Source organism: Anabas testudineus, chromosome 15 (genome assembly GCF_900324465.2).
Source record: "Anabas testudineus chromosome 15, fAnaTes1.2, whole genome shotgun sequence".
Taxonomy (NCBI): Eukaryota; Metazoa; Chordata; class Actinopteri; order Anabantiformes; family Anabantidae; genus Anabas; species Anabas testudineus.
Window position 1 is genome coordinate 19904754 of NC_046624.1, and position 27819 is coordinate 19932572.

A 27819-nucleotide genomic window follows, 5' to 3' on the forward strand; every position below is an offset into this window, starting at 1 on the left:
CAACTACTCATCTGCTGCATGGATTTCCAGTAACCAGGATTGAGTGCATGTATACATGTTCCTCGGTTACCTGAAAAACGTGGTTTCTCTCAGTAACCTGAGCTGCTTTCACACGTGCACTGACACCCTGAACATGCACAGACACCCCGTTGAGCTGCAAGTGAGAAAGCAAACATCAGAGTTATTCAGCTTGGAGATTACCCAGACATAATCCTGTACATAATGTGCATATTTCAGGTGGGAAAACAACAATAATCCTGCATTCTGTGCAATGTACAAGTCCTGATCCTCTGGAGATAGTCTGCAGTGCGTGTGGAAATGGATCCAGGGGTGTCCAATCTTGGTCCTAAAGGGCCACTGTCCTGCTTGTTTTCCAACTATACCTGCTCCGACCAATGCTGATTACTGGGATCAGGTGTCTTTAGCCAATCAGAGGCTGTAAGTGCAGGGATGCTTGGAAACAAGCAGGGCAGTGGCCCACAAGGATTGGACACCCCTGACATAAACAGTCAGTGGCTGTGTTACTGCCTCTTTCCACTGAGTCACTGACACAGTTTTTCTTTCTGTCATTTTCTAGGTATAGCTAGTCGTTTGCTGGGCCCTTCGTTTGAGCCCTCCTGTCTGCCAGAGTTGACCCGTTATGATTGCGAGGTTAATGTCCCACTGCAGGGGAACCTGCACCTGCTTCAGGGCTGTGACCTGCTGAGAGCCCTGGACCAGGCCACCTAGAGCCGCAGATTCATACCCAGCCACAGACCCGGACTTAAATCTTTCTTTACCTTCACACCTCTGGGCCTTGTGAAAGTCCTATGGCTAAGCTACCTATAGGAAATGGTATTCATAACCACATCCTGCCTTATTTAGCTTGTTAGGCTCAGCCCCGCACTCTGTTCCCTGTCCTTTTTTGTAGTTCTGTACCTAGACCATCTTATCAAGCAGAGATATCAGGGTCAAGCCGCATCAATATTATCCCCAGCTCAACTTTATATGTAGGTTGACAAACGGTGCACAACAGCTTCAGTGCATTAAGACAACCACAATGACCCACAATTACACGATAACATGGTTCACTAGGTGAAAGAGATCACCAAGGGACAATTAACTGAGTGTCAAATGATGCAACACCGTGTCAGTTCAAAAGTCTGTCACTGGTCATCGGGTTTGGTCTATCACTAGTCGGTGTTCGGACTCACAGGCTTACGAGTCTTCGGTGTAAACAGGTATTAGAGGTGTGCGATTCACACACACTCTGCCTTAAAGGCCAGTGCTCTCCCCAGCCGTACACCCGCCTACCTAGCAGCTGTTTCCTGCCGTGACTAAGCAAAGTGGGAATCAGTGACCAAGCCACATAACAGACATAGGACTATATAGGACCTGTAACCTGTGTCTTATCCAGACCCCATCTCCTTTACAGAACTACATCCTGATATGAACTCTGTGCAGCTCATTTCCCAACTCTTCCTTCTCTTTGCCACCAAACTCATTTAGCTCAGAGAAGAAGATCTAATACTACCTAACCTTAGTAAACACTGTGTTCGTTTACGCTGACCAGCAATTAAACTCTACCCACGTACCTAGATCCAGTCAATGCATCAAGCAAGAATTGGGTATCATCAACAGGTTCTTATTGCGATTTTCCAATAAATAAGAACCAAGAATTCTGCTCATAATTTTTCCAAAGATGACTTTTAATCACTACGGTGCAATATTTGGACTTGAGCACTTTAAAATGAGGCTAAACGTAGTAGCCGCCCCAAATCTGTTAAATTAAGGGAGATCTTATTTTCCTTTAGCACAGTATATATGTTGCTTAAAAATTTGAACAACTGTTGAAGGGATGAAACTATGAATTGACATGAAACAATATTTAAAAAACAGGAAAACGTTCAGAAAGAAGATAAATACAAACGTCTGCATGAATAGTGATTGTCTAAATAGATCGTTCTAGAATAAGATAGTATTTAACTCAAGTAAAAACATTTAACTTCCACATGGCAATATAGAGAAGAGATTTAGTTTTTAAGCAGATGCCATGTTTTTAATTACTTTTTTCATATATAGGTTTTATTTCACTCTCAAAAGCTAAAAATTTGAATCACAATGATACCCATTTCTGCTTCAGCTGTTTCTACGTATACAGACCCACTTTTACAGTCACCCCGCCTCCTCTAGTCTGAATCCATCTCACCTGAGTCACTGTCACATCATCATCTGAATGACAAACGCGTTTGTTTATTCAGGAAGAGTCAGATTCTCACAACATAACCTGTTTGAGTTTGACCAGCATTAGATCTGTTTGGGTCAGTTTTAACATGTGCATTATATTGTTATTTTAATTAGTCTGTAATTCTGCTATTGAATTTAGACATTTTAGCTTTATCAAATCTTCCCATGTTATTTAATCCAAATCAACGGGACACTTTATCACATCAATACTGTTTTGTTTCTCCTTTCTTTTTTTATGTTCGTATTCTACCTACCAGATTCTTTTTTGTGTCTCTAACAGTAACTAATAAACATATACTGCATTACATGTACTCTACTGTAAAATGGATATTATGTTTTATTTTAGTTTTTTTTCCAGCTCTTCAACTGTCTTATCTAAATCTCTCTCACAATTTTACTGTCACAAGTAGCTTGTGTGACTATATTCTTTTTTTTGTTATTGTGCAATTATTTCATTAAGCTAAAGTTTATATATTCAGCAGCAAAGTTTGCCTTATTCACTAAACTCATAGCTTGTATAAAGGAATCTGACTTACACACACGGTAAGATGATTATATGTGGTAGGTTTACACACAAATGACATAATAGAGAACACCAGAAAAAAACAGTGTGCAGTGTGCACAGACTGAGGGGCACTTCTCCTGCATGCAGGTTTAATTTCTACGTTTTCTTACTGGCCTAAAGCCTGTTCAGTGTTTTAAGCTCCTTAACTGCAGTTAAAGTATTTCCGCTTGTTCTTTTAGCATTTGTCAAACGCAGATTCTACTGTATGGTTTTGTTTATGATTTCGTTTTTGTCATTTTTGCTTTAATTTGATAGCTGACAGTCGAGAGTTAGATAAGAAACAAGGGCAGAGAGAGTATGACACGCATCAAGGGGCCCCGGCTGAGAATCAAACCATTAATGTTGCAGACGGTTTGACCATTTGGACACTGGACGACTCTTTATGTATTTTTTCCAGGCAGCTATTGGTTTCTATTCTTTGTACAGTATAACAATATTTAGCTGACTCTTAAAATTTGCTTTAGTGTAATATTATCTTAGGCAACGCTATTTGGCTGCAACCTGATCTGACACTCGATCTTTGGACTACATAACGTGATTAATTCAATTTTAACTTATTATAAGTAAATGTAATGCAACTAAACTTAAGCAGTTTAAAATGTAAGGAACCTGTTTTATCTGAACACAAGTCCAAAATCCAAAGATTCAGTTTACTGTTGTATATGCTTGAAAGAAAGTGTACAACCAATAATAATAGCAGATGATACATATACAGGACTTACATACTTGGAGTGTACTGTAACTTAGTGTTTTACCCCCACATAGCACAAACATGAATAGAAACTAATGTCTGCCTGGAATGGTAGAAATGATTTTTAAACCATAACATATGATTAGCTGAAATGCAGGGATGTCAAAAGGGCACTTGAAGCATTCAGAAGGGCAACAGGGTGCTAGTTGAGAGGTATTTGCTGTAGGTTCACCTGAGCCAAAGAAGAGGTTACTTGAGCAGCCTTAGTATCCACAATTGCCCCTTTGGTGTTTTATTAAGGCAAAAGATGTGTGCACGCCTCTGCACAAACCAGACAGTGCCAGTTCCGACAACTGCATAATCACTTATGCGTTCTGTATGTATATAGCGGAAGCAGCAGCAAGTACAGCAGCCTGTGACGTGACTTGAAAAGTGGTGCGTATGTATTATTCTTCACGATTAGGACAAGGCCAGTTTTTCTTATAATTCACAACACAGAGTGCCTGCCAATGACAGAAAGCTTTGAAACAGACATATTAGCTATCCTTAAATGATGGACTAAGAGTAGGGTCAGATTTTATTTTCAAACTATAAATGTCACTGAAATCATGTCAGTAAGGTCACGGACAGCACGCCATTTTTCTCTGTTCTCTCCTTTCCTGTACTCGCAAAGTATTTTTCTTAAACTCACTCTATTTTTTGAGTCAATTGTCTTGTGTGGTGACCACTTTTGAGTATGAATTATAGAGCTTTGTACACATATACGTTACATATTTAAAAAGCAAAACTAATGTTGAAGATAGTGTTTATGTGTCCTGGTACTTTGTCCTTATCTACCCCTGTAGATGCAGATGGATCAGATCCCTCTCAGTGCTGTTTCCTCTCGTGCTGTTTCCGTGTTGTGGCATTTTTGTTCTATTTTCTTCCAGAGTTTTATTCTAAAATATCTATTGAATCTGTTGGCTGGCCAGTACTGTTTTTGTTCTTGCTTTAAGAAGATAAAAAAAAAAAACAATATAAGGAAAAAAGTTCAGATTAATAAGATAAATATCAGTTTTCTAAGTTTCACTTTCACTTTTCAGATATGTAGCATTTTGAATATTGTAAAGAAGGTGAAGTTGCCACATAATCACATAGTTTTCCAGTTGCATATATAAAGTGGTGCTTCATAGACCTTATATGTGTCATTTTTAGAACTTTTATTACATCTCTTGGATCCACTAACACTGTATTTTGATGTTCTCTGCTTTACATTGTGCTGAAATGAAAAGTTCATTTTAATCTATATACTGTAATGTGCCTTATCATGACTCTCTCAACACATTAAGTTCACCCTTCAAGTAAACACAGTTTGTTCCCTGCAACCTGTAAATGATGTTGTTCAACTCTGGGGTTATTAGGGAATACAATCCTAACATGACATTGCATCTTATTTTCAAATGAGACATGTCAATGTCCCTTTTTTTGTTTCTTTAACAAAATACCATAAAATGTCTCTTTGGTTTGAAGCTTTAATTTGAAATTGCACATCGGGCTTTAACTCTGTCTCCTAGACAAAAAGCAAAGAAGACAAAGATAATAATGTTAAAATTTATCATCACTGCCCAATGAAAGTTCTCATGTTTCTAACAGTTGGAAAATATTAAATACAACATCACAGTTGGGATGATTTTCCTAATAACCCCTGATGTTCTGTAGTTAACACCTCTCCCATAGCCTTTTCTGACACTAAAATTTTATGTTGACAGAATAACAGCCTAGTAATGGAACATATGTTAGAACCCTCATAGATTCAGGTAGAACCCTAATGGAACTCTTTGTATATCTCCTGGTGATTAAAGTTAGATTTTGTTTGAGGTATTTATGGAAATGGATTCCCCAGCTCATCCGGCGACCCGACAGTCTGCTTGTTGATGAAGCTACTTGTGGGTTTGTAGAATTAGTGGAAAAAAGGCTCAATGTACAGTTCTCCTGGAGGAGGGGGTAGGGGTCACAGGTCAGAGGGAACAATAGTGTCCATTATTCTGTCCCTGTGCAAACCAAATTTGGCTGACCTGAGTGCAGTTCTAAATATTAAAGCTGTTCAGTTTGTGTAGTAAAGGGAGTTTAAATCCCACACATAACATAATCATATATATTTTTTTAATATATATCATATTATTTATTGAGACATAGATTGTATTAGAGCACAATTCAGATCTTTGTAAAAATTTTAACCAAATCTGCAGTTTAAGGATATTTCTGTATCTAAACTGCCATTTTTGGAAGTGACAGACGTGAAAGTGAAAGATGTGCAATTAGTAACTAAAATGTAAACAAGTCAAAATCTATCCAGATTAAATCCAGATTTTTTTACTTAACTATAAAAAACAAAACTAAGTCACATCGGTTTAGTAATGGTGGATGTTGACATTATCTTGAGAAGGGATGTGAGCAGAGAAACATATGTAAAAAACAGTGATGTCAAGTTAAGAGATGCATCCTGCTCAGTCTGCCAACTGACGCATATCTCTCCACTCCTCCACATCGCTCCTCTGTTTCTCGTCTCACTCCCCTTATCTTGTTATGTTAACACTTACTTTAGACATGAGGGCATTTTTAATCATTATTTAAACTGGAAGTTGTTTTTCATTTCACAGTACACATCCTGCAAACGTAACTGTTGCTAATGGGATCACATGCAGTGTTTCAAGGGTTAGGGTTAGACCTAACAGTTTTGGAGAGCACACAGGTTTTGGACTGCGTTAAATGAACTGAGAACAGCACCTGATGGACGTTTTAGCGATGAGATTTGACCTAAATTGTTTAATGTATGTGGAGAGAGTTGGCCAGAGGGAAGTCGATTTTAAAAGTAAAATATGGACAGAGAAGCCGCCCAGGCCCAGTTTTAAGTTTGCTTCTGCTCCACTAGACAATATGAAAATGGTATATAATAATTAATAATAATTAAATCAAGATAAACTAATGATCTTGTTAGTATAAAAGAGCTACAGTACATCAGACTCTTAAAGGCTCTTATGGAGTTTTGTTTCTGGCAAAAAAACATTTATATTATATTTGCTAAAATAAAGAAATCTGGACATTCGACTGCCTGTGTATTAATTTATTTAAAATTAAGTACTGAAAACACCAAGAACTGGTGTCAGCTATTCAGGAAGACAACATATAGAAAACTAATTAAAATAAATAGATAAATAAATAATTGAAGCCAACCTAAAACCGGCCGAGGCTTTGGCTCTATTTTAATGTTAGAGGGTTTTATCACCAGTCTGTGCTCAACAAACTGTGCTGCTTGAAGGGTTTCCTCTGAAACTAAAGTGACACGTTTCAGGAGTTTCACTCATGTATTGCACATTTTCTTTAAAGACAATATCTGTATTTTGTCTTGTATAACAACAGGGTTTTTTTTCCTTATGGGATCCATGTTCAGCTACTTGTATTCTGTTTTTGTCAGTGTCATACAGTACAGTTATATTAGCTGATTCTGCATTTTTTATTATGCTAAAAATTCATATTGATCTTATTATTATCATATATTGTTCTCATCATTATTACAGCTATATGGGGAAATTAACCCGATACGAAGTTTGTGTTTCTCCACTGATTATTATTAAAGCATACTGATCTGACCCTCCCTCGTCTGGCTGTGTGGTTTGTTATAGTTTTACTACTAGATTTTATTTCACGTTTCAAGTCTGATTTGCATATTCTTAGAATCAATCCACTCTGCTCAGTTTTCCCTCTCCCTGCTCTCCTCTGCTACGCTCTGCACAGCTCTTCAGGGATACAATAAATGTGCTAATCTAATCTAACTGGTTTGAAAGGAGAGACTCAGTCTCCACAGTAAGAAAATGTCGTGTGCACAGTGTAAAACATACTAAAACATACTGCTAGAGGCACAACCCTTTTTTATCTACACACTTTGAAATGGGTTTATATTTTAAACACAAGATCTCAATCTAGAACTAGCACAGCCTGTTAGATAAATGTTAGGAGTGATCTCAAAATGCACTATACACTAAAAAAAAAAAGAAAAAAGCACCTCATTTATCCACTTTAAAATATGACTCTGACAGACAAGAGTGTGTGTGTGTTTTACCGTTTGAGTTGTTCTTCAGAAAGAACATTTACTCTATTCAGTTCAAGTTCATTTCGCAGTTGCAAACATGTTCACTGAAGAACAGTGTGTAACTAGCTGCTCTGTGGTTTTCATTCCTTCCTCTTACACACTCAATTACACTTGTTTTCTCTAGATCTTTCTGTGTGCGTCTGTCCTCGTGAGGAACAATCTAAGCTTTAGAAATGGGAGGACATTTTTGGAAAGTGAGGACATTTTTGAGGTTTGACTAAGGGCCAAGACTTGCAGGTGTTGAGTTGAATGTGTAAAAGTTATGTCACAGTTTTAGTTACCAAGAATTAAACAAAAGTTATTATTATTATTATTATTATTATTATTATTATTATTATTACACAAGTACTGTAAAAGACTGGAACTGGGGTATTCCTATTTTGTAAGACTACAGATTAAATAGAAAAACATATTTGTCACTCCACCACAATAATTAAATGTGATGTTGTTCAGTTGAAAGTGGCTAAATTCAGAAGAATGCCTGATGCATTAGTATTAATAATATTAATAATAGAGGAGAAATGTAGAGAATACTGATTTTTTTTTGTACTTGCTTGAGGTCGTTTGCAGTTTAGTAATTTAATAAGTACAGTAGAAACTAAGAAAAGGTCATAAACCAAGGCACAAAAAAACAAAAAAAACAAACTTATATGCAGCTACTCTTGGAAAATTTGGGAAAATCTCTCATTCACTTTAGTGTCAATAACATTTTAGGTGACCTATAATTTCTGATCCATTGGTAAACTTTAAAAATAATTCATTTTTAAATAAACACAAAGAAATGAAACTAATAGATTTTTTATGCAATAAATTACTTTAAGATTTTTCTCTATTACTGCAAAAAAAACAACAACAAAAGATCAGATTTTCACACAAGTTCTAAAACTAGATCATAAATTAAACAAACAGTTTAAACTGGTTTGTTCATCTACTGAGGAAAATGATCCAATGTCTGTGTGGAAAAAGTATGTGAACTCAGGTGTTTCCATCAACGGAAGGTTTTGAAATGGCTGAAAGTCCTGACCTTTATCCTATAGAGATGTTGTGAAAAGACCTTAAGCAGGCAGTTCATGCAAGACAACCAACCAACATTCCTGACTTGAAGCTGTTCTGTAAAGAGGAATGGGTTAATCCCTCCAAGCTGATGTGCAGGGCTGATAAACAGTTACCGGAAACATTAAGTAGAATTTACCGCTGCAAAAGGGGGTCACGCACTTGCTGAAGGCACAGATTCACATAGTTCTACCACACAAATATTTAAGATTGGTAATTTTCCACAGCGTATACTAAACATTTTTTGTCTCTTTCTTTAAATTGAGTTTTCTTTATCTACTGTAGTTTATGCATGATCAAACATCCACTTCCCAACCACACCACGAGTAACATTACTGCACTAAAACTGAGCTCCTGTTCTTTGTCTCGGCCACAAATTTGAGTGCTCGTTTTCCATCATTTACATCTCCACTTCAGGACCTTTGTACCTATTGCCTGTATAAATACCAACAACAAATAAAACACTTATTTAAAGAATGTCTCTCCTTCTTCCCTGCTGCTGGATGTGTTATACTTGTTCTATACTTTGCAGTTTTTCATTTGACAAGCTGCTATTTTCGATTAACACGATCGTGACACAATCTCACCTTCACCTGCTTAGGAGTCTAAAGACGTCACACTGTTATTTGGTGTTTTACACTTGTTTTAATCTAGTTTATTTTGCCAGCCAGCATTTATAAATGGTATTGCACGCATTATTTCTTTTGCCCCCTCTAAGTTGCGTGCTCATGGTCTCACACACACACAAAAGCTCCGCTGATGAAAACATCCTAGGGGAAACATTGTTGTTTACAAGAGCACAATGTTCTTCATAGATCTAGCTTCTTAATTTTCATCTCAGAGTCCACCAGATTGATGCATTTAACTTTAACATGTACAAATCTTTCTTCCGGGGTTCATGCCCCAGAGCCCTTCAGGGGGCCCAAGATCCACCCACTACAGTCTCACAACATACTGTGGGAAACTGTGACCGATTCACAGGTTTTCAGATGCTGTTCTGCTACATCACATGCTTGAATAAGGTACTGTATACTACATAGATATTTAACAGAACTCAAATGGATCTGCTGTGACCTGGACCTTATCAACCCTCAGTATCACGCTGAATTGTGACACTGCTGTGAGTAATAGGAAAAAAACACATCAAGAAGACAGTTTTCCCTCATGCCACAAATGTCAGTAATTAAAAAGCTTTTTGATGAGATCCTTGCCTGCTTCCCTGTTGTATGGAAAACATGTTTCAAAGCCATAACTCCCCTTTGTTATTGTGCTTGATGTTTTTGTTTTGGATTGTGACGCACATCCTCTACTTGACATGGACGGACGGACGGACAGAGACAGATTGGCGCAAATAGGTCAAAACTGGCACAGAAATACAGAAATAGACTCTATGGGTCCTACCTTCAAAGTCTCACTCAGGTACTGGTGGTTTGGGCACTTATCAGGAAACATGTTAGAGGAGGATAACCTGCAGAGCAAACAGAACACAAAGCTTTAATAGATGAGGCTGGTTTGCAATCTGTAATTTAACGAAAGAGCCCTCTGCTAATAATCAACATAAAAATAATATCAGACTTACAAAAACTTCTGTTCGACTTCTGTCATCAGTTGCACTGAAGAAACTCCAGCTAATGGCCAAAGTGCTCGTTGGAGCTGAGAATGAATGATGAGACATGGCCCCCACTATAAACTGTATTAACACTGTCAACATGTGGGGTTCTGGGGAAGACTACTGAGAAGACCTGAGAATAATGTGCACTGCATATATTGATTGAATAACTGGTGATCATAGAGCTCTTTCACACTTTTGCCTTCATACAGACGAAACCTTAAAAAGATTAAAAAACAAGTGTCATTCAAAATGAGTCCATGCTGATGACAGATCACTTTAATGAGCTGTTCATCAACCAAACAAGCCCAACCAGTGCTTTACTATATTTAGACTTAATTATTGTATTCAAACTAACAAGTGAGGTATAAGGAGGTGTTGCCTCAGGACTCCTACTGGAGGTAGACCACAGCCGGGATTCAAACTCCTGAATATCATTAATGCTATTAACCACTGAAATAATGCATTAATATAATGTACACATAGTGTTCACCTAATATTGTGCATTAGATGTGGCTGAATCCAAAATTAGAATTTAAAGAATAATAATAGACGAAGCCACTTCATCACTTCTAATTAAACCGGATCCCAACACGATAGGTAAATGGACACTTGGGAAAAATCCGGCAGAGGGTGTGTAAACATTTGTGCCAACAGATCTTGATGAGTCCCGCTGTCTGTTGATGTGCCAAAATACAAAAATACATTCATCTTTTTGGAGTTTTTTTCGAGCTCATCCTCCTTCCTCTGCAGGATGACAGGAACTCAAACTTTATGGGCACGAAACAAACATGCATGCAGGATGATCAGAGAGAAATGCAGGTAAACATCACATTCACACGCACCCAGAGACAAACACACATCTTCATTCAGAGGGCCTTTGTTCCAGCTGATTCAGAGCCTTTTGTTTCCTTTAGGTGGGGAATCAGGAAAACATGGAAGGGGTAAATATGGGAGAAACCGGCGTCTCAAGCCGACCTGCTTCCTCTTGTTTTAGGTTTCCAAGGCGAGTGTGTATCTTGTGTCTGCTGCAGAACAATTCACGCTGCACCAAAACCTTCTGAAATCTCACAGACTTCCAGCCTCAGCAGCAACAAATACTCGACAAGGTAGGGGTCATATGGAGGACCAGAGAGTTGTGGACAAATAATCCACTTTTAAATGTTAACTGGTATTACACTTCTAAACTACATCATACTCTTCATCCTCCTCATCAAGCTCCTGGCAGCTAAGGATAAAAACACATAATTACTAATTAAGTTACCTGCTTACTGTACATCTAATCTGTTAGTTAGTTCATAAGCGGGTTCACTTGCCACAGCCACTTCCAACATTCTTAGAATCAGAATAAGTATTTCACTCCTTCACCCATTTACAGTCCCATGCACCAACAGAGCAGCACAGCACAGCACCTCTCCTGACAGGTTGCTGGAGCGTTGGACCGGCCAGCAAAAACTAGTCGTGCACCCCACAGATTGTTTTTAAAAATGACAGTACTGTGAAAAAATGTTTTTCATATTTTATACTAAATCATTTCAGGTCTTCAAAATCTAACAAAAACCAAGTCAACCTGAAAAAACATAAAATACCAGGTTTAAATGATAACTGTAATTTTTAAAATGTGATGATGGTGAACCAATGTGAAGTAAACGGCATTGATCAGTCTGTGAAGGGTTACAGAGCCGATTCTAAGGGTCTAGGACTCTCAGAACTGAGTGACACTGTCTACAAATGGAGAAGACCTAGAACAATAGAGACGCATCTTCCAAAAATAGTCCAAGAGCACAGCGATGACTCATCCAGGAAACCAAGGAAAACATCAAAGGATCTGCAGGAATCTGCTCACCTCAGTCAAGGTCAGAGGTCGGGGTGGACCACTTCTAATCCAGTAGAACACCAAGGTTCACCTGAATTAGGACAAAATACACCTGGATGACCGTCAGACCTTTTTGGGGGATGTTCTATGGACTGAAGTGTGAAAAGCTGTTTGAAGATGAGGTTCCTACGTTGAAGAGCAGGTGTAACTAGGTTGTACTTTCTCTTCGCAGCAGCTGATAGTCAAAGTCTGGACCTCATCTTGCTATTAAGTTCTGGCCTTAGGTTGCTGTCATTTAGTTTTGACACACACCATCTTGTTTGAACACGACCATGATGTGGTTAAAGATGAGCAGATAAAACATGGTTTAAGAATGAATAAAGTTGGAGTAAGATTATAGTCAGGGTCCAAAAATGTTTTTAAATGACATAATGTATAAACAGAACCTCTCTCCTCCTTATAGAAAATAATATTCCATCTTTTTTCACATCTCGTACTAAAATGTTTCAAATCTTTAAACTAAATCTAACAAAGACCAAACACAAAATACCAGAACTAAATGATCTATTTTTAAAAAAATCCAAAACTTTCAATAACTTCCAGGAAACATTTTGTCGTACTAATGAGAAATACCATTCAACATGTCACGCTGTGAGCTGACCCAGTCATTTCTCTGTCCAACGTTCAGACTGACCATCCACTCATTCAACATGTCTGTCTGTCCTCTGGGACCTCAGCCTGTCTCTGGACAATTGTCCAATAAGCCCGTTCCAGGGACAGGCTGTTTATATTCTGGTCCAATCCCAGGACAGCGAGTTGCTCCGACTGGGACTGACCCCCCAGTGAAGCCTGAATGTCCCTGTAAACAAACATCCAGTTTCCCATGTTAGAATCAGATTTCTTAGTACACAGCATACTGTTGTTCTAAATCAGTGACAGGAAAGTAACTGGTACAAGACCACAGACGACTCAAACAGGCTAAAAACAAACAGCACCACTATCATCCAACACTTGGATCAGAGTACGAATCCTAATGTCGATGTCCCTCATGGTTCAGGCAACATTTAGAGAGAATTTCCACTGGCACACAACAAGCAATGGTTCCACAAGGAAAAAGTTCTGCTAGAACAGAGCTGCATGTGTGGAGAGGGATCCAGACTAGAGTGGACGTGGAGACAAACATGGTTCAAAGTGAAACGTTACTCCTTCATGGTGGGAAACACTGAGTCTGACATGGTTCATTTTAAGTATGTCAACACGAATAGAACAAATATTAATACATATTTCAGTGTAATCCTCTTTATTAGGCTGTGGATCGACACGTCACTACAGCGGCTTCAGAACAAATTCAGACAGATTCACTTTCATTTTAAATTGATGAAGCTGCACATCAGTCTACACTCGATGACTCGATGACCCACACCCCACCTCCACAAGTGAAAAGCTTAAGTCCAGTTGTTGATTCTTTTGTGACTGATATTTCTGTTTTTGATTTTATAATTCTAAAAACCTTTGGATGTGGATTACTGAGTGCAGACTGAGCATAATCAGGAACTGCAAGTGTAACCTCGAGCTGCAGAGCTAATGTGCGTGCCTACTAAATCTCAACAATGGACCATGCGAGCAGCCATTAGGCCGATCTGTTGATCCAACTTTCTGTCAGGAGGGGGGCTGGGAACACAGACGAGTGTTCAGTGACTGAACACCCACAAGTTCACTTTTGTGCAGATGACAAAGTGATTTGCACCTCCACATCTGACAAAACATGTGACCGGTTTGGTTGTTTGTCTAAGTGGGAAACGACTATTCATGAGAGCAACTCTAGAATTGAATCAGTCAACTAAATTTGCCACGTGGGTGACGCTGGAACCAAAATGCTTTGGCTTTGCGCTCATACAAAAATACAATGGAGATCTTACATCATATAAGTAATGACAAACTGATTGTCCTGTGGCTGTTCTCTGGTTTTGTTTTCTATGAGAATTCATTCACAAATACAATACTTGGCCAAATCAAGCTTCTCCGTCCAGAATTGTTTTTCAACAATTGTTCTCATCTGGGAAGCACAAAGACAAATAGCTTACGCAATGATGACTCAATCATCGTCACTCTTTGACCCCTTCAGAGCCCAGTTTGGCTCGATCAGGAATTGAGCCAAAAATAAGCCTTTTGATAGGCTGAGGCGGTGAGGTCAGCAATTATTCACGCTCAATAAATAAAAACAAAAACTCTACATATAGAGCGGACAGCACGTCCCTCACACTCTGCAAACATACACATTCTACCCAAATAGAAAATACTGGAGTTATTCTGTTATTTGTTTTTGTTCCTGTTCATCAGTTGTGATCATGTTAATCTAACTTTTCAAAATAAAGTAAATTTCCAAAAATTCATTTCAAGTTAGTCACACCACAGGCAGCGATTCACATGTTTTACTTTGCTCTGAACAGACTAATGTTGTTTCTTTTAATCGTGTATTTTATTCTTTGATTAATTAATATTGTTCATTATTTTTTGAAATACTTTAAGTTCACTAAGAGACAGAAGAGATCCAACCTGACTGTGAGTAACAAGGCTACAATCTCTTTGCTGTTCAAATGGGAAATATCAGACGTGTAAAGAACACGATCTCTAAGAGGTCCCAGACCATCCCTTAGATCACCACTTCAGAGCTGGTACAGTGTCCCCCGTGCTAGGAAAACATCCACTGTTCATCCTGTTCGCCATACAATGTGCCAACATTAGAACACCACTGTTCTCAGCACACGAACACGGCTCCTTATGTCTTTGACTGGTCTTACGGTGGAATGCAATTTCTCCTTTTCCCTTCAATATTTCCTGTTTTATTGTGTTGCATCAGGCTCATCGCTGGGAAGCTAAATCATGTCAGACTCTCCTGACAGACGGGCTGCATTTTCTTATCTCTCAGGGACCTCCTGACCTTGTGGCCGTCTGCCTTCTCTAACCTCTCGGTGACCTTGAGAACACTTCCTGTGTGGAAGGGAAACGCACAGACAGACTGCAGAAGCGGCATTTCACCCTTCAGTGTGTGTGTGTGTGTGTGCGTGTTTAAGTGAAAGCCACCGAGAAGGCTGTATAGCTTCCGGAGGGTAAACATGAGCTTTCTCATGAGAATGTTTCTTTTTTAACTGCACAGACCTCTGCTGTGCATGCATGTGCACGTGTATATACAGTATATATAGATATATATATACTGTATGTGTGTGTGTGTTGCGGGTATACATTCATTATTGTGAGTTATACAACAAAGAGATGCTTATCTAGACGCCTGCCTGGCTTGTCTAATTTCATGTATATGGGCTTTCAGTCCAACTGAGTGAGGCCAACTGAGAAAACAACATCATTAGATAAATTCACAGCTAATAATTCAGTGACACCGGGACTGGGTTGAACAAGAATTTAATGGATCCATTAACAATGTACCCTGTTATGATCTCAGGTAAGTTTCCTAATACACTGGGTCGCCCTTTTCACATTTATTTATATTCATGCTGTTTATTTTCTTAATTAAATTAATAATTGTGTGATCTGCAAATCATGAAAACTGAGAAAAATGCACATGACTATTTACTAGTTAAGGTGGTATTAATCAATACCCAAACGAACCTCCTTGTTAACATTATTCTTAGCATAAACCTAATTTCATATTCTGGGTGTATGTCATCAAAGTCGCTGCTGCAGATTACACCAAAGCTCAATTTAGCAACACTGACGCCACCAATGCTGAACTGGGTAGGACTGGTTTCTGGGCAGGTGCACTTTACTAGATACAGTAAGGAGGAGTATTCCTGTCAGTACAAACCACAGATATATATACTCCTTCTGGATCTTATAAACCTGATCATCTCCTTTACTACTGCAGGGTCAATGTAATTCTTGTAAACAGCATCAGTTGAGTGTAATGTAGCTCCTCTCCTGAAGAGAATGAACTTCTATTCGAGCTCAGATGTTGAATGTGGTTTTCAGGTTAAACAGTTTTGTGGCTTCGTTGACTTTGGGTAAACATTAGCTCACAGTGGTTTAGGTTCAGGTGAGCTGCAGGAAGGACTGACTGGGACTTCACGTGTTGTTGAAGTCATTTCTCTGCTAGTAAAGCACATCGTCATTTTTATTCATTCTTATTTTATCTTCATTTAGATTTAAACCTGTCTGCTGCTTCAGCTTTTGTAATGAGGCTACAACGCCATCTAGAGGATCAGGCGTTTACTGCAGCAGTGCTCAGCAGAACCAGTTTCTCTCTAGTGAACTCAGGTCTGACTCACCTGGAGATGCAGGTCCGGACTCTGGTCTGTGCCGGACTCTGGTCCAGCTGGTCTCCAGGGGGTTAAATGGACCACAGAGCTGCAAAATCAAGAGTCCACACAGTCCTCTCTCAGCGGCTCCACTCTCACACACTCCGCAGGTGATCTGTCTCAGGTGTGTCGCGTCAGTGACGTCAGCGCGTTACCAAGGTAAAACACCACGAGCTGTCAACACAGTCTTCTCCCGACCAAAGAGACGAAACTGGGAATTATACTTTATATCGAGGCCGGAACACGTGAGACAGGTGAGGCTCCGAGCGAGGCTGCAGGTGAGGCTGCAGGTGACCCAGTGGCCTAATGGAGAAGGCATCAGCCTCCGGAGCTGGGGATTGTGTCGAGTCCCACCTGGGTTGAACAGTCTATAATGGTTATTATATGTGTGAATCTGGGTTTTACACCTCTAAACATCTGTCCAGGTGTTAATGTCACTTACCTGCTGGTAGATTGGACATCATGAGTTAATGAAGCTCAGCGTCGGCACCATGTGGTTCACTGCTGCTTCTCTTGTAAAAGTGAAGCTTTAAGTCTGTTCTAACTTATGTTGTACACAGGTGGAGTCAGTCACACATCACCTCTCCCTCCTGTTTTGGTGCTGCTCCACCAGGTGTAGCTGTGTTCACCTCACAGCCATGTTAAGTCGTTTTACTGCATTTTAACCACACATCACAACACTGGACTTTACTGATGATGCTTGTGGAAGATTTAAATCCTTTACGATCCTTTGACATGCTGTTTCCATTAATTATTACTTCCTTTGCTTTATAAAATATAGTATTATCTTAGTTTCAAATTGATTTGTACCAACATGAACTGTTAAATGTCTAATAGACTATTAATATTCTATTAAACGTCCAATAGATGTCAAAGCTAAAACGTAGCTGCTTTTCTTTTTGAGCCAGTTCCAAAGTTTCCACATAGCAGCAGAGTTGATGGGAAACTGATGATATACTGCCCCTGTCCAACATCGAGTGCGTCCACTGTGGGAGTTTTTTCAACCTTGTAATATTTGGCAACTTTACAACGTCCAAAGGTAATGTAGAGTTTATTGATCAGTGAATCGAAGTGAGTCCAGTTCACCATCAGGGTCGTCAGCAGTTTTCAACACAGGTGAGTAATTCAAACTGCTGAATCATCACTTTTTCTTGTCTATCAACTAAAGCAAATCTATTTCTGCTCTTTTAGAAGCTACAAACAGAGTGAAGATGAAGTTTGAGAATATCCTGGAGGGTTTTGGACTGTTTCAAATCCTCATCATTGTTCTTCCTCGTCACTTTTTACTGAACAAATTGCTGTCATATCAGCGCCCTGGATGAAGAAGGACTCTTCAGAAATTTCAGTCAGGAGCAGAAACTGACCGTAGGAGGAGACGGGGACCCACGGTCCTGTGACATGTTTGCAGAGCCTCAGTTTCAGCTGTTACCCAACAGCTTCAACAGCACTGACCTGCCCAGCGTTTTCAGATAAAGCACTTTAACAATCATCTCAATTATAAAACTAAAATAAGTGTTTTAAAATTTAAAACCTTGTGTTTTTTAAATGTTACATTTGACCTCATGCTGTGGTAAATTTGATCCCAACCCCTTAGTGAAATATAACTGATTTCTAAAAAATAAAATAGAACAAACATATGCAAACAACTGATTTCTGACTGATCCTGATTTTCCATCAGCTGCAACCTGAAACTAAAGAAGAGTAAAAGGTTATATTTGACCTCACTCTGCACTGTTCCTGGTCCTCAGATTAAAACCTTTTTATTATTAATGTTAAATGATCTATATGTTTTATTTATATTGTACATTTCATAGAGGATTTGGTGCAATTACACTTTTCAACCAACACAACAAGGACATTAACAGACATCTGCAAAACAGTCAATGAGTTTGTGTTTTTACATGTACATTACATGTTTTTAGTCATTTTTAGTAAACATTTTTTCTTGCTTTGTTCTTTTTATAGAATTCTGTGTTTAGTGCCTTACAGCCACCAAACATATAAGGAAGTAGGTACCTAACTACCTAAATAGATCATCTAATGAACTAATGATAAGTATGTATGTAAGACTTGAAGTAATTCAAGTACTTCGTATAGATTTAAACTATTATACTTGAACTGTCAGGTGTCAAATAGAGTGAAAGTGTACAAATCAACTGTACAGTAAATGCATCCATATTTGCAATTAGTAATTTAATAAATGCTTTGCAGGAAAGGAGAATATCACAAATCACACAATGTCTTATTCAATCCCTGTTTGGTTTTCAGGTATGTAGAAAAAAACTCGTACCTCACAGCCATGGTGTTTGGCTTCTCCAGTGCATTTGCAGACTCCTACATCCTGTTTGCAGTGCTGAGGTTTTTCACTGGTTTCAAGTTGATAGGAATCAGCATCACCTCAATAGTCCTCAATAAGTGGGTCAAACCTCACTTGTAAGTCACTTTGTATAAATGTTTCTGCCAAATGACAAAATGGAATATTATTTCTTTTTCATGAAGACTGGTGAATATGCAAAAATTCATCAGAATAAAAGTATAGATCCAATATATTTAACCCCTTATAATTATTCTGATCACCTATGATTTCAACCACAGTCCCAGTGAAATCCAAGAAACAAGTCTACAGTGCCAGCACACTAACTCCAAGCCACAATTACTACTGCCTGAAAGATGGCCAGAGAGCATTTATCATGGTTGTCAGGGGCCCAGCTGTCTTCCCTTCTGCACATAGACCTCACGTTACCCCTAAAGAACACCTACCTCTACTCGTTCAGCTACGGTCTTCTCCTGGCTAAAGTCCGACTTCTGCTGCTTCAAGGTTTGTGCTGGCATCAGAGGTGCACCAGTGCAGGAGCTAACAAGTCCCTGGAAACTGGAGATATGTTGATTCAACTAACAATCTGGCAGATAATGTCTCAAGAAAAGCAGGAACCTGGCTAAGCTCACATTCCCAAACCACTGGATCCAATGACTTTCATTTCTGTGGAAGCTGCCAGAGCATCGGACAGCTCTGCCTATGTTTCATCAGTGGAGCTGACAGAGGTTGTGTTTTGTTGGATAACTCAATCCACTCTATCCTTGTCAACACCTGACCTCACACAGTTTACAGAATGACTCGAGCTGCTGAGAACCAGGTACTTAAACTGCCCTAACTTGTGTCAAACCATATCCTGTGAAGGTTGGTCACTGCCATGAAAAACAGAAGAGCTAATATCCAAGTGCATGAATCTGGGCACTTTCTTACCCTACCTCAGACATTTCATCACCTGTTTAAACACTCAATCCGAGAGTGAGCGAGGAAAATATTTCTGAGGTGCAGAATGAGAACTGAAAGCAGCCGTGAACCACCTTTGACATAAAGACCTACATCCACTGTCAGACACCCACTGTAGAGAACAATTCGTCTTTACTGTCCTCACCTTACAGGCATGGAGTGGGTCGACACAAGCCACCGGCCGTCTATTGGTGTGATTGGTGGCCTCTCCTGCTCTGCAGGCAACATGCTGCTGCTGGCTGGAGTTGCTGACGAGCACTGATCATGACGGTTAGTGCCCCATTAGGAATTGAAGTCCTGACCTGGTGGTAAGTGAAACACATTTTATTCCCATTGACTGCGATAACAAACTGTTTCTTTTGAGTTAAGTTGAGTGAGGCTTATTTACCTCTGTAGAGCTCATTCATATGCACTTGGAAATTAGGCCTCAGTGTTTTCATTTCAGTTCAAAGTGGAAAGAGACAAAGTTCAACAAAAGACAAATACTGAAAACTAAAACTGAACTGGAGGCACGTCTTGTCTTGGATTTGTTTAAAGCCTTTATGTGTTGAATAGTATCTTATTAAAATGACAATGTAGTATATATAGCATAGTTTATTGCATACTGCAGGTAAGGAGTTGCCTCGACTTATTATGGAATCAGCCTGAACATCAGTGGATTTGGTTTGAACATGTACCACACACAGTTCACTTATGCAGCATTCAAAGTTCTCGCCAGGCTGATGATTTACTTCTTTCTCAACACCATTGGACGGAGGAAGTGTCAAGCAGGCACGCTATTACTGACAGGAATCTGCATTGACGCAAACATCTTCACACCACATGGTTGGAAAACTGTTGGAAACAGTTTCCTTTACATTCTCTAGTACTCAAACACACACAAACACAAATAAAATGAATCGTCATTTCTATTGTCTTGAAATTACCTTATCTTGTGCACGGTGCATTCACTGTAGTGAGACGGTTTCTGTAAAACCGGACTTTGTGTGTTCATACACATCATACTGATGTAAATGTGAACTGTGGAAGTGAAAACATGTAGAGAACATCTCACACTCTTTAAGTGTTTTGTAAAAATCAGGATACAACCACATTTTGATGATATTGTATTGACGAGATTCAAACTAAAATAAATGATACTTGTGACAACACAGATAGACAATTACACCAACTGTGTCATATTTCAACTCACAAACATTTCAGGATCACCAACCATACAGTACAGAAGCAAACAGAAAGGATCATCCAAAGACTGCATGAAAAACCATGTTAGCAAGAGAACTTTTTCTTAATCTCACCACAAATTCTACGAGGGTCATTTAATAAATAAGGTGAATTTTCCGGTATAAGGACTTTTAATACAGATAGAAGCTTACTTTTTTATTTTGTTTTTTGTTTTACTTCTTTTTCACATGGATTTAATTTCTTTTGCAGATTAAAAAAAACCTTGAGAGTTTTGGCGATTAACAAAGATGGCCGACCAAGAAGCATGCTCCAGGATTGAACAACGGTCAGTTATCAAGTTTTTGGTTGCTGAAGGGTGCAAACCTGTTGAAATTCATAGGAGAATGTCAACTGCGTATGGTGCCACATGTTTCAGCCAAATAAATGTCTACAAGTGGGCTCAATTGTTTAAAGAAGGGCGGAGCAGTGTTGAGGATGAAGGCAGGCCTGGGAGCTGATCAAATCAGTCAATGACCTCATTCAGTCTGACAGAAGGGTGACAGTGGATGACATTGCAAGGACTTTGAAGAGAAAAGTAAGCTTCCCAGTAAGTAAGCTTCTATCTGTATTAGAAGTCCTTTTACCGAAAAATTCACCTTATTTATTGAATGACCTTCGTACATCAATTATTTTGTTCACTATAAAAAATAAAAAACTGAAGATGCTTTGCCCCTCATGCTTCAGCTGACCAGTAACATCCTTTACATCTCCTCTAAACAGCAGTGTTTTCTGACATCAGAACTTCAGAGTCTTGTCTCCACAGTTTCAGCCACAGTGTCCACAGTGGGACTCATCTTGTCTTTCTGCCGAGGGTTTGGGCAGCAGGGCAGTGCATGCAGCACCTCTTTGAGCCCTTTGGTCATGAATAGATAGAGGAAAGGGTCCACCAGAGGGCTAAGGTAGAGTAGTAGGTGAGACACCAACCCCAGGTAGCGCACTTCCTCTTGGAAGGACAGAGCAGCCAGTAGGACGCTGAGGATGAAGGGGCTGTAGAGGAGGGTGTAGTTGGCCCAGATTGCACCAATTCCCCACACAGTCCTCCTCCTTTCTGGAGTTGGAGGGTTGGATCGGGAGCACATCAGGGCTCTCCACGAGTCCAGAGCAAAGAAGAGAAGGAAGGGAAAGGGGGAGAGCAGGGCCAAAGCAAACCAGAGGTAGTACTCCAACAGGGCGAGGGCCAGGACGGCAATCGGGGCTGCCCATGTCAGCAGGGCAACTGCAGGAGACTGCCGGACTCTGGTGAAGCAGCCAAGGCACTGTGGGTAAGCCACCACCAGATGGCGCTCCTGTGCTATGACTAACATGAGAGTGACGTTGGAGATGATTCCAAAGTAGAAGATGAAGTTAGTTGCATTGGAGGAGAGAAGAGTGTCAGTGTTCATGCTCTGGTTTACAGTGGGACGACAAAAGAAACTGACGATGTCAGAAACAAGGAGGAACATGACGTGCATGGGAACTTTATTATCACCTGAACAAAGGAACAGAAAACACAGTTACTGGGAGGACGACTACCACTGTGGTCCTCAGGAGCCACAGCTCTGCTTTTTTCCAACTATCTCTGCACCTATAGCTTCTGAATGGCTGAACACACCTGACCCATGATAATACTACTACTACTGTGACTACTCATCTCCAATTAACCTTGTTTCTGTTGCTACTTAAGGTGTTTAGCACAAATTCAACTCTCTATTATTCTAATAAAGTACAACTGACAAATTAGTGAAATTAGCAACCACATGCCAAATGCTAATTAGTTAAATAGTCTCCAACTGGTTCTTTCACCATTTGAATGATTAAAAATACTCAATAGTTGTGAAGCTTAATATCTGCTCAGGTCACTCTAAAGTCACTAAAGGTGCTTACGTTAGTTATCATCTGCTCCTTCACTCATGTAGAGACTGAGTACAAACCTTTGGACAGATTTTTGAGGGCGTACATAGCCAGTCCGATGGCGGGCAGCCCGATGCTGAAGGTCAACCAGCTGATCACTGTGGCCACCTGTGTGGTGATGGTGGTGGTGTTCCCAGTGACATTAGTTATCACTGTGTCAGCCATTAGTGGCCACACTGCAGGTATGCATATGATCAGCTGTTCAGATTATCATTCAGCTCATCACAGCTCAACTGATGCTGAGGGTGCAGCAGGTGGTAACGAGGACCACGTTAGCCTGGTTTCAGTCAAAACAAAGACCAGTCAGGTTATCTGTGTCAAACATGATGTCTGATGTTGAAACTGGGCATCAACGTCGTGACTCACAGGAGAAAACCGCTGTGTTGGTGTTCATGGTTGTAAATTTAATTTAAAAATAACAAAAGCTATCTGTTACAGCAGCACAATGACAATAAGGAGAAGAACAGTTAAACAATAAAGCTCAGTAAAATAAATAGGCACCATGTGAAATCAATAATAAAAGAACTCATCAAAAACTAGGAGCTGCTGTAGCTGCCTGCCACAGATAAAAACAGTATCTGTTACAAACCCCTCAGTCCAGCAACAGAACAGAGAAGTTCTGTATTTAGACGTGTTTGGCTTTACTGTTTGGAACATGAGAGCACACAGGCTGAGGAGAAAGAATTTAAAATAAAATGCACGAGTGGTTTGAGTTTCAATTCTTTTGACATTATAAAGACAACACAGTTTTATCTGGAGTCTCACTTTAAGGCTGGATTACCCATTTTTTAAAAAAGAAAACCAATAAAAAACATGAGACGCAGTTTTCACATATTATCTTCTTATTATATCTGTGACGTTTGTGAAGAGTTGTGTATTCACACATCAACAATCCTCTGACACATTTCCCTTCATTTTACTCATGAGAAAAATAACTCGACTCTTCAGTTAAATGCGTCACTTTTTTCCAGAGCATAGGGTACAGTGTTTACAAGGGTTTGTTTAATGAAAGCTTCTACTAGCTGCTGCAGAGAATGACCATGATAAAGGCCGTAACCAACCCATACAGTGAAGTGAAACCTTTAGTGGAATTTTTAAAAATAATCAGCATCATCTTACCTGTGATAAACGCTGAATCGACCTTCATCCACTAAAATCCCTCAGTTGTTCAAGTTCTCTTTAAAGACTTAAAAATATAGAAATAATCGAGATTATTGTCAAATCCTGTTACAATAATGTCAGCACCTGTCTGGGTCGGGGTAATGTGTTTCAGGTGTGCGTGTAATCTTTCTGGGAAGCTGTTTATTGCTGCAGAGCTGAGCTGCCTTATCTCCACAGAGCTCAGCTGGCTGCTTTGAATGAAGCCTTGATGTACCTGAATATTCTCCATTACATGGATCTGTGTGTTCGTGATGAAGCAGTAAGTGAAGATTTGCATGAAAGACTGATGTCAATTCATTACAACAGAATACATCCAACTATATTCCTGTATGTTTGTTTGGCTTTACAATTGGCTACTTTATAAAAGGTGCAGTTCACCAGTTTTACAATATGAAGATTGTTTTACTTGTCAGTTAAAATGTTATTTCTTTGTGTCACTATAATAAAAACTGAGAACACATTTGTAGGTTCTTTCCCTTGTTTTTTCCATTTAATGGTCAGTTTGTAGAAAACATGTTCAGACAGACGAAAGAAGCCACATGACTACTGGCTTCACAGGATTTGAGAGACAGAGATAAATATATGATCAAAAGTTGGGTGGAACAACCGAAAATCATCTTTAAAAAAATTTAAAGACCAGAAGGATGAGCTGGAAAATAAATTGAGCACTGTGGGTATGGTGTTCCTCAAGATGACTTGAGAGATGAGATGACTTAATTCAAACTGAAGCTGCTACTGAACCAACACAAAAATAACTGAAAAAGCATCCATAAAATATTTGAGTAAGTTTGTTATACTTCCCATCATGTACATAGTCAAAGTCATTTAAGCCAGTTTACTCCAATAGTGCCATCTCTTCCCATCACAGCTGTTGCTAGGAAGATTTTCAGTGTTGGACGTCACGAAGACCCTGATGGTGATTCTGGTCTGGGTTTGTTTGTGGGGTCTAGAACAGTTCCTTCGTACACAACCTTGTTCTGGATGCCTTTCTGGATCTGCCTCTGTTGCACACGTATCTTAGCGTTGTTCATCCTGCAGTAAAACCTGGAGGAGACAGACACAGAAGAGTTTCTGTTACAAGCAGAAGTAAATAAAGTGGAAATAGCTGTAGAAGTGAGCTCATGTTGGGAGGAAAAGTCAGCAAATTTTGGAATCTGGGTGCTCCTTAAGGATCTGATGTTTTGCTTCATTAGGGGAAATGCAAAAATGTATTCTAATTTGAAAGTTAGAACAGAAAGGATGAAGTGTCAGGCAACATAAAACACTCACCAGGACCCGAGTGTGGTGAGTAAAAAGCCTGCAAACCCAACGTCAAAAGACCTCTTCACTCGACCTGCAGGTGAGTGGACACATGAATGAAAAATGAGACACTGGCAATCTGTACATAGACACAGAGTTTCTTCATTCAATTCAATTTTATTTGTATACCGCTTTTAACAATTGTGATTGTCGCAAAGCAGCTTTACACAACCAAAGAAACTATGGAAGTTTACATGAACAGTGAATGTGTATAAATCAGATTGTCACCGATAAGCAAACCAAGGGCAACAATGGCAAGGAAGAAAACTCCCTGAGAAAGCAACAGGAAGAAACCTTGAGAGGAACCAGACTCTCTTCATCATTTGTTGAGCAACATAATTGTATAAAAATAAATCACTTGAAATCATTAAGTGAGCAATGAAAAGACATAAACACAAACACAGACTCAAACGAGACTCACTGGTGGCCAGAAAGTGCAGCAGACCAGCAGCTACTGAGCCTCCAGCTCCATGTAGGATGGCCTCTCTGGAACATGGCATCTTCTGGACGTCCAGAAACCCCAGCAGCTTAAAACTCTGAAGAACAGAGAGGAAAGACAAAGAGACAAGTAGAATTTACATGTGACTGCTTTTCTCTGTTAATAAATAAAAACCTACCGGTAATTCAGACTTGCATGCATTAAATATAAGAGCACGTAGTTATCAATAGTCCATGTAACACTGTGAGCATCTACATGAAAACACGTTAAACTATCGATGCTGCTAAGAAAACAGAAATTACCTTATTTTTCAGGGAATCGAAGCTAATACAACCAGTAGACCAGGCAAACTTTCATAAATAAAGTGGAAACGTTTCATTATTATCAAGTAATGATCATAACTAGAACATATATTTATGGTAAACCAGGTTTTGTGAAGGTTACTCGCTGCCGGTGACCTTCTGGAAACGGTTCAGTACGTTACGAAGCATCATTCATTTAAAACATCCCTGTACTTGCTCGAGCTCTCACCTTGTTCTTGCTTTCCTCTTCTCCTGCCATTTCAGCTTTGTGTCTGTTTATCTCTGCAAACTGTTTCTAATGAATTTACGTTTTAAAAACCTGCATCGTGCAGAAAACAAACATTTTTACTATCGCACCAAACTCTACGCATGCGCATTGTACGCAGAATGGGTCCGTTCACTATAATCGCCGGGTCGAAAACAGGAAACTGTGTTCGCTGCTGAAAAGTTCCGATACATTGTGTACCTCTCAAAAAAAACATACTATGAATAAAATCGTCCTTTTAGTAAATAATAATTAGTAATAAATATTATACAATATATATAGATATATTACCCATTCTTTCTTTTTTCCCACTTTTGGTTTTCCCGGCGTGTCTGGCAATAAATATATTTAAAAAAATGTTTTGTACAAAATTAATTAATAATGCTCTTGGTTGTAGACTTTGTGCTCTAGATTTTTGCTCTTTATTTTTTATTTTTTACCTTTCTACTTATTTTATTTCATTTTATTTCGTGCTTGTTATTTTTAAATATGAAAACTCAGTTAGTGTCATCTCACCCTATTAAACAACCTTGACTATCTAAACAACAGGGTCAAGTCTGACATGACCCATGTAAGAGGAAATGTCACAGTAATCCTGCACAGATTAAACAGGATTATTTCAGCGGCAGCAGCAGATTAGTGTCCTCCTGGAGATGAGAGGGCTTTCCACCACAAGCACTTCTGAAAAATACACACAGTCATTATGTTTAGGAGTCAGTATGGAGTATTACAACAAGGTTAAGATAAAAAAAAGCAACACATTGTGAAGGTTCAGCTTTTACAGCTAATTAAAGGTTGACTGACACAACAGATTAGGAGTCGTTTAGATTTAGGTTTAGGCTTCATGAATCCTGAGACAATTTGGTTTTACCTACTATAACAAACTTCTGCTGCTGCAGAATTAGATCCTGCAGCGTCGGATCCGGTCCATGTAAAAGGATCAGTTCCCATACCGGGAGTCGAACCCGGGCCGCCTGGGTGAAAACCAGGAATCCTGACCGCTAGACCATATGGGACCTGGAAGAGGCCCGACAATGAGTTCATGAGATCCGACGACCCGCAGAACTTCAGTGGTGTTGTGGGTTAATTGTAAATAAACATAACAAAACATTTATACAGTTTACAGCTTAATATCCCTCATTCTGAACAAACCTTTAGATTTTGTGGCACCATTTCTCCAGTTTGAACAGATCCACCTTTAATTAAGTGAACAGCAGTGATGACGCAACGTCCGCAGCGCACAGGTAGTGACAGGAGCTGTAGCGCCACCTGGTGGCCAGGTGAGTAGAGAAGAAGAGGAGGCCAACAGAGAGCGCACGGAAGAGCCTAGAAAGATAACTATAAATTAAAACAATGTGTGTTAAGTATATAAGTAAAAGTTTTAATCAAGAAACAAGTACCTCATAATAAACTTCAGCAAAATACTTTCACCTCCCTTTGCTTCCAAAGCGGTCCTCTATAACTATTACTGTCACAGTGACCTTGAGAAAAGTACAGAACCAACAACAGCTCTGTTCATTCTACTGACAGCTCTTTTGTGAGCAGCAGGATGTGAAACTGATA

The 27819-nt window shown here is 39.4% G+C and overlaps 3 protein-coding genes, 1 non-coding gene and 1 pseudogene across 7 annotated transcripts in view; 2 read left to right on the forward strand and 3 right to left on the reverse strand.

Moving 5' to 3' along the window:
- Positions 1-7116, forward strand: part of epas1b (endothelial PAS domain protein 1b) — a 46419-nt gene extending 39303 nt beyond the window's left edge. For both annotated transcript variants that reach the window (XM_026354191.1, XM_026354192.1), the window contains one exon: positions 578-7116. In XM_026354191.1, coding sequence (XP_026209976.1) covers positions 578-729 — 152 coding nt within the window. In that variant the 3' untranslated portion in view covers positions 730-7116. The remainder of the gene's footprint in view (positions 1-577) is intronic.
- A 10476-nt stretch (positions 7117-17592) lies between these two features.
- LOC113158422 lies at positions 17593-20542 on the forward strand (annotated as a pseudogene).
- Positions 20543-21555: 1013 nt separating this feature from the next.
- Positions 21556-23951, reverse strand: LOC113159563. The gene is made up of 3 exons (XM_026356328.1): positions 23910-23951; positions 22811-23067; positions 21556-22368 (listed from the first exon to the last, which is right to left on the reverse strand). The coding sequence occupies exons 2-3, from the start codon at positions 22953-22955 to the stop codon at positions 21644-21646; spliced, it is 870 nt and encodes a 289-aa protein (XP_026212113.1). The 5' UTR covers positions 22956-23067; positions 23910-23951; the 3' UTR covers positions 21556-21643.
- A 482-nt stretch (positions 23952-24433) lies between these two features.
- Positions 24434-27486, reverse strand: LOC113159565 (cytochrome c oxidase assembly protein COX20, mitochondrial). Of its 3 annotated transcripts, XM_026356331.1 has the most exons (6): positions 27409-27486; positions 27132-27273; positions 26773-26937; positions 25672-25786; positions 25221-25284; positions 24434-24995 (listed from the first exon to the last, which is right to left on the reverse strand). In XM_026356331.1, the coding sequence occupies exons 4-6, from the start codon at positions 25748-25750 to the stop codon at positions 24851-24853; spliced, it is 288 nt and encodes a 95-aa protein (XP_026212116.1). In that variant the 5' UTR covers positions 25751-25786; positions 26773-26937; positions 27132-27273; positions 27409-27486; the 3' UTR covers positions 24434-24850. The 3 variants fall into 3 exon arrangements, with proteins under 3 accessions (XP_026212116.1, XP_026212117.1, XP_026212115.1); XM_026356332.1 differs by lacking the exons at positions 26773-26937; positions 27132-27273; positions 27409-27486 and adding an exon at positions 25992-26514; XM_026356330.1 differs by lacking the exons at positions 26773-26937; positions 27132-27273; positions 27409-27486 and adding an exon at positions 26221-26513 and having other exon boundaries at positions 24436-24995.
- Positions 27201-27272, reverse strand: trnae-uuc. The gene has a single exon. It is a non-coding gene; the product is annotated as a tRNA-Glu (tRNA).
- Positions 27487-27819: the final 333 nt, after the last annotated feature.

Coding starts and splice junctions, on each gene's coding strand:
- LOC113159565 (XM_026356330.1), bottom strand. CDS start 26,250: ATGGCAGGAGAAGAGGAAAGCAAGAACAAG. Junction 25,787..26,220: donor AAGAGGAAAGCAAGAACAAG/GTGAGAGCTCGA, acceptor TCTGTTCTTCAG/AGTTTTAAGCTGCTGGGGTT. Junction 24,996..25,220: donor CTCACCACACTCGGGTCCTG/GTGAGTGTTTTA, acceptor TGTCTCCTCCAG/GTTTTACTGCAGGATGAACA.
- LOC113159563 (XM_026356328.1), bottom strand. CDS start 22,955: ATGGCTGACACAGTGATAACTAATGTCACTGGGAACACCACCACCATC. Junction 22,369..22,810: donor CCTCAAAAATCTGTCCAAAG/GTTTGTACTCAG, acceptor TCCTTTGTTCAG/GTGATAATAAAGTTCCCATG.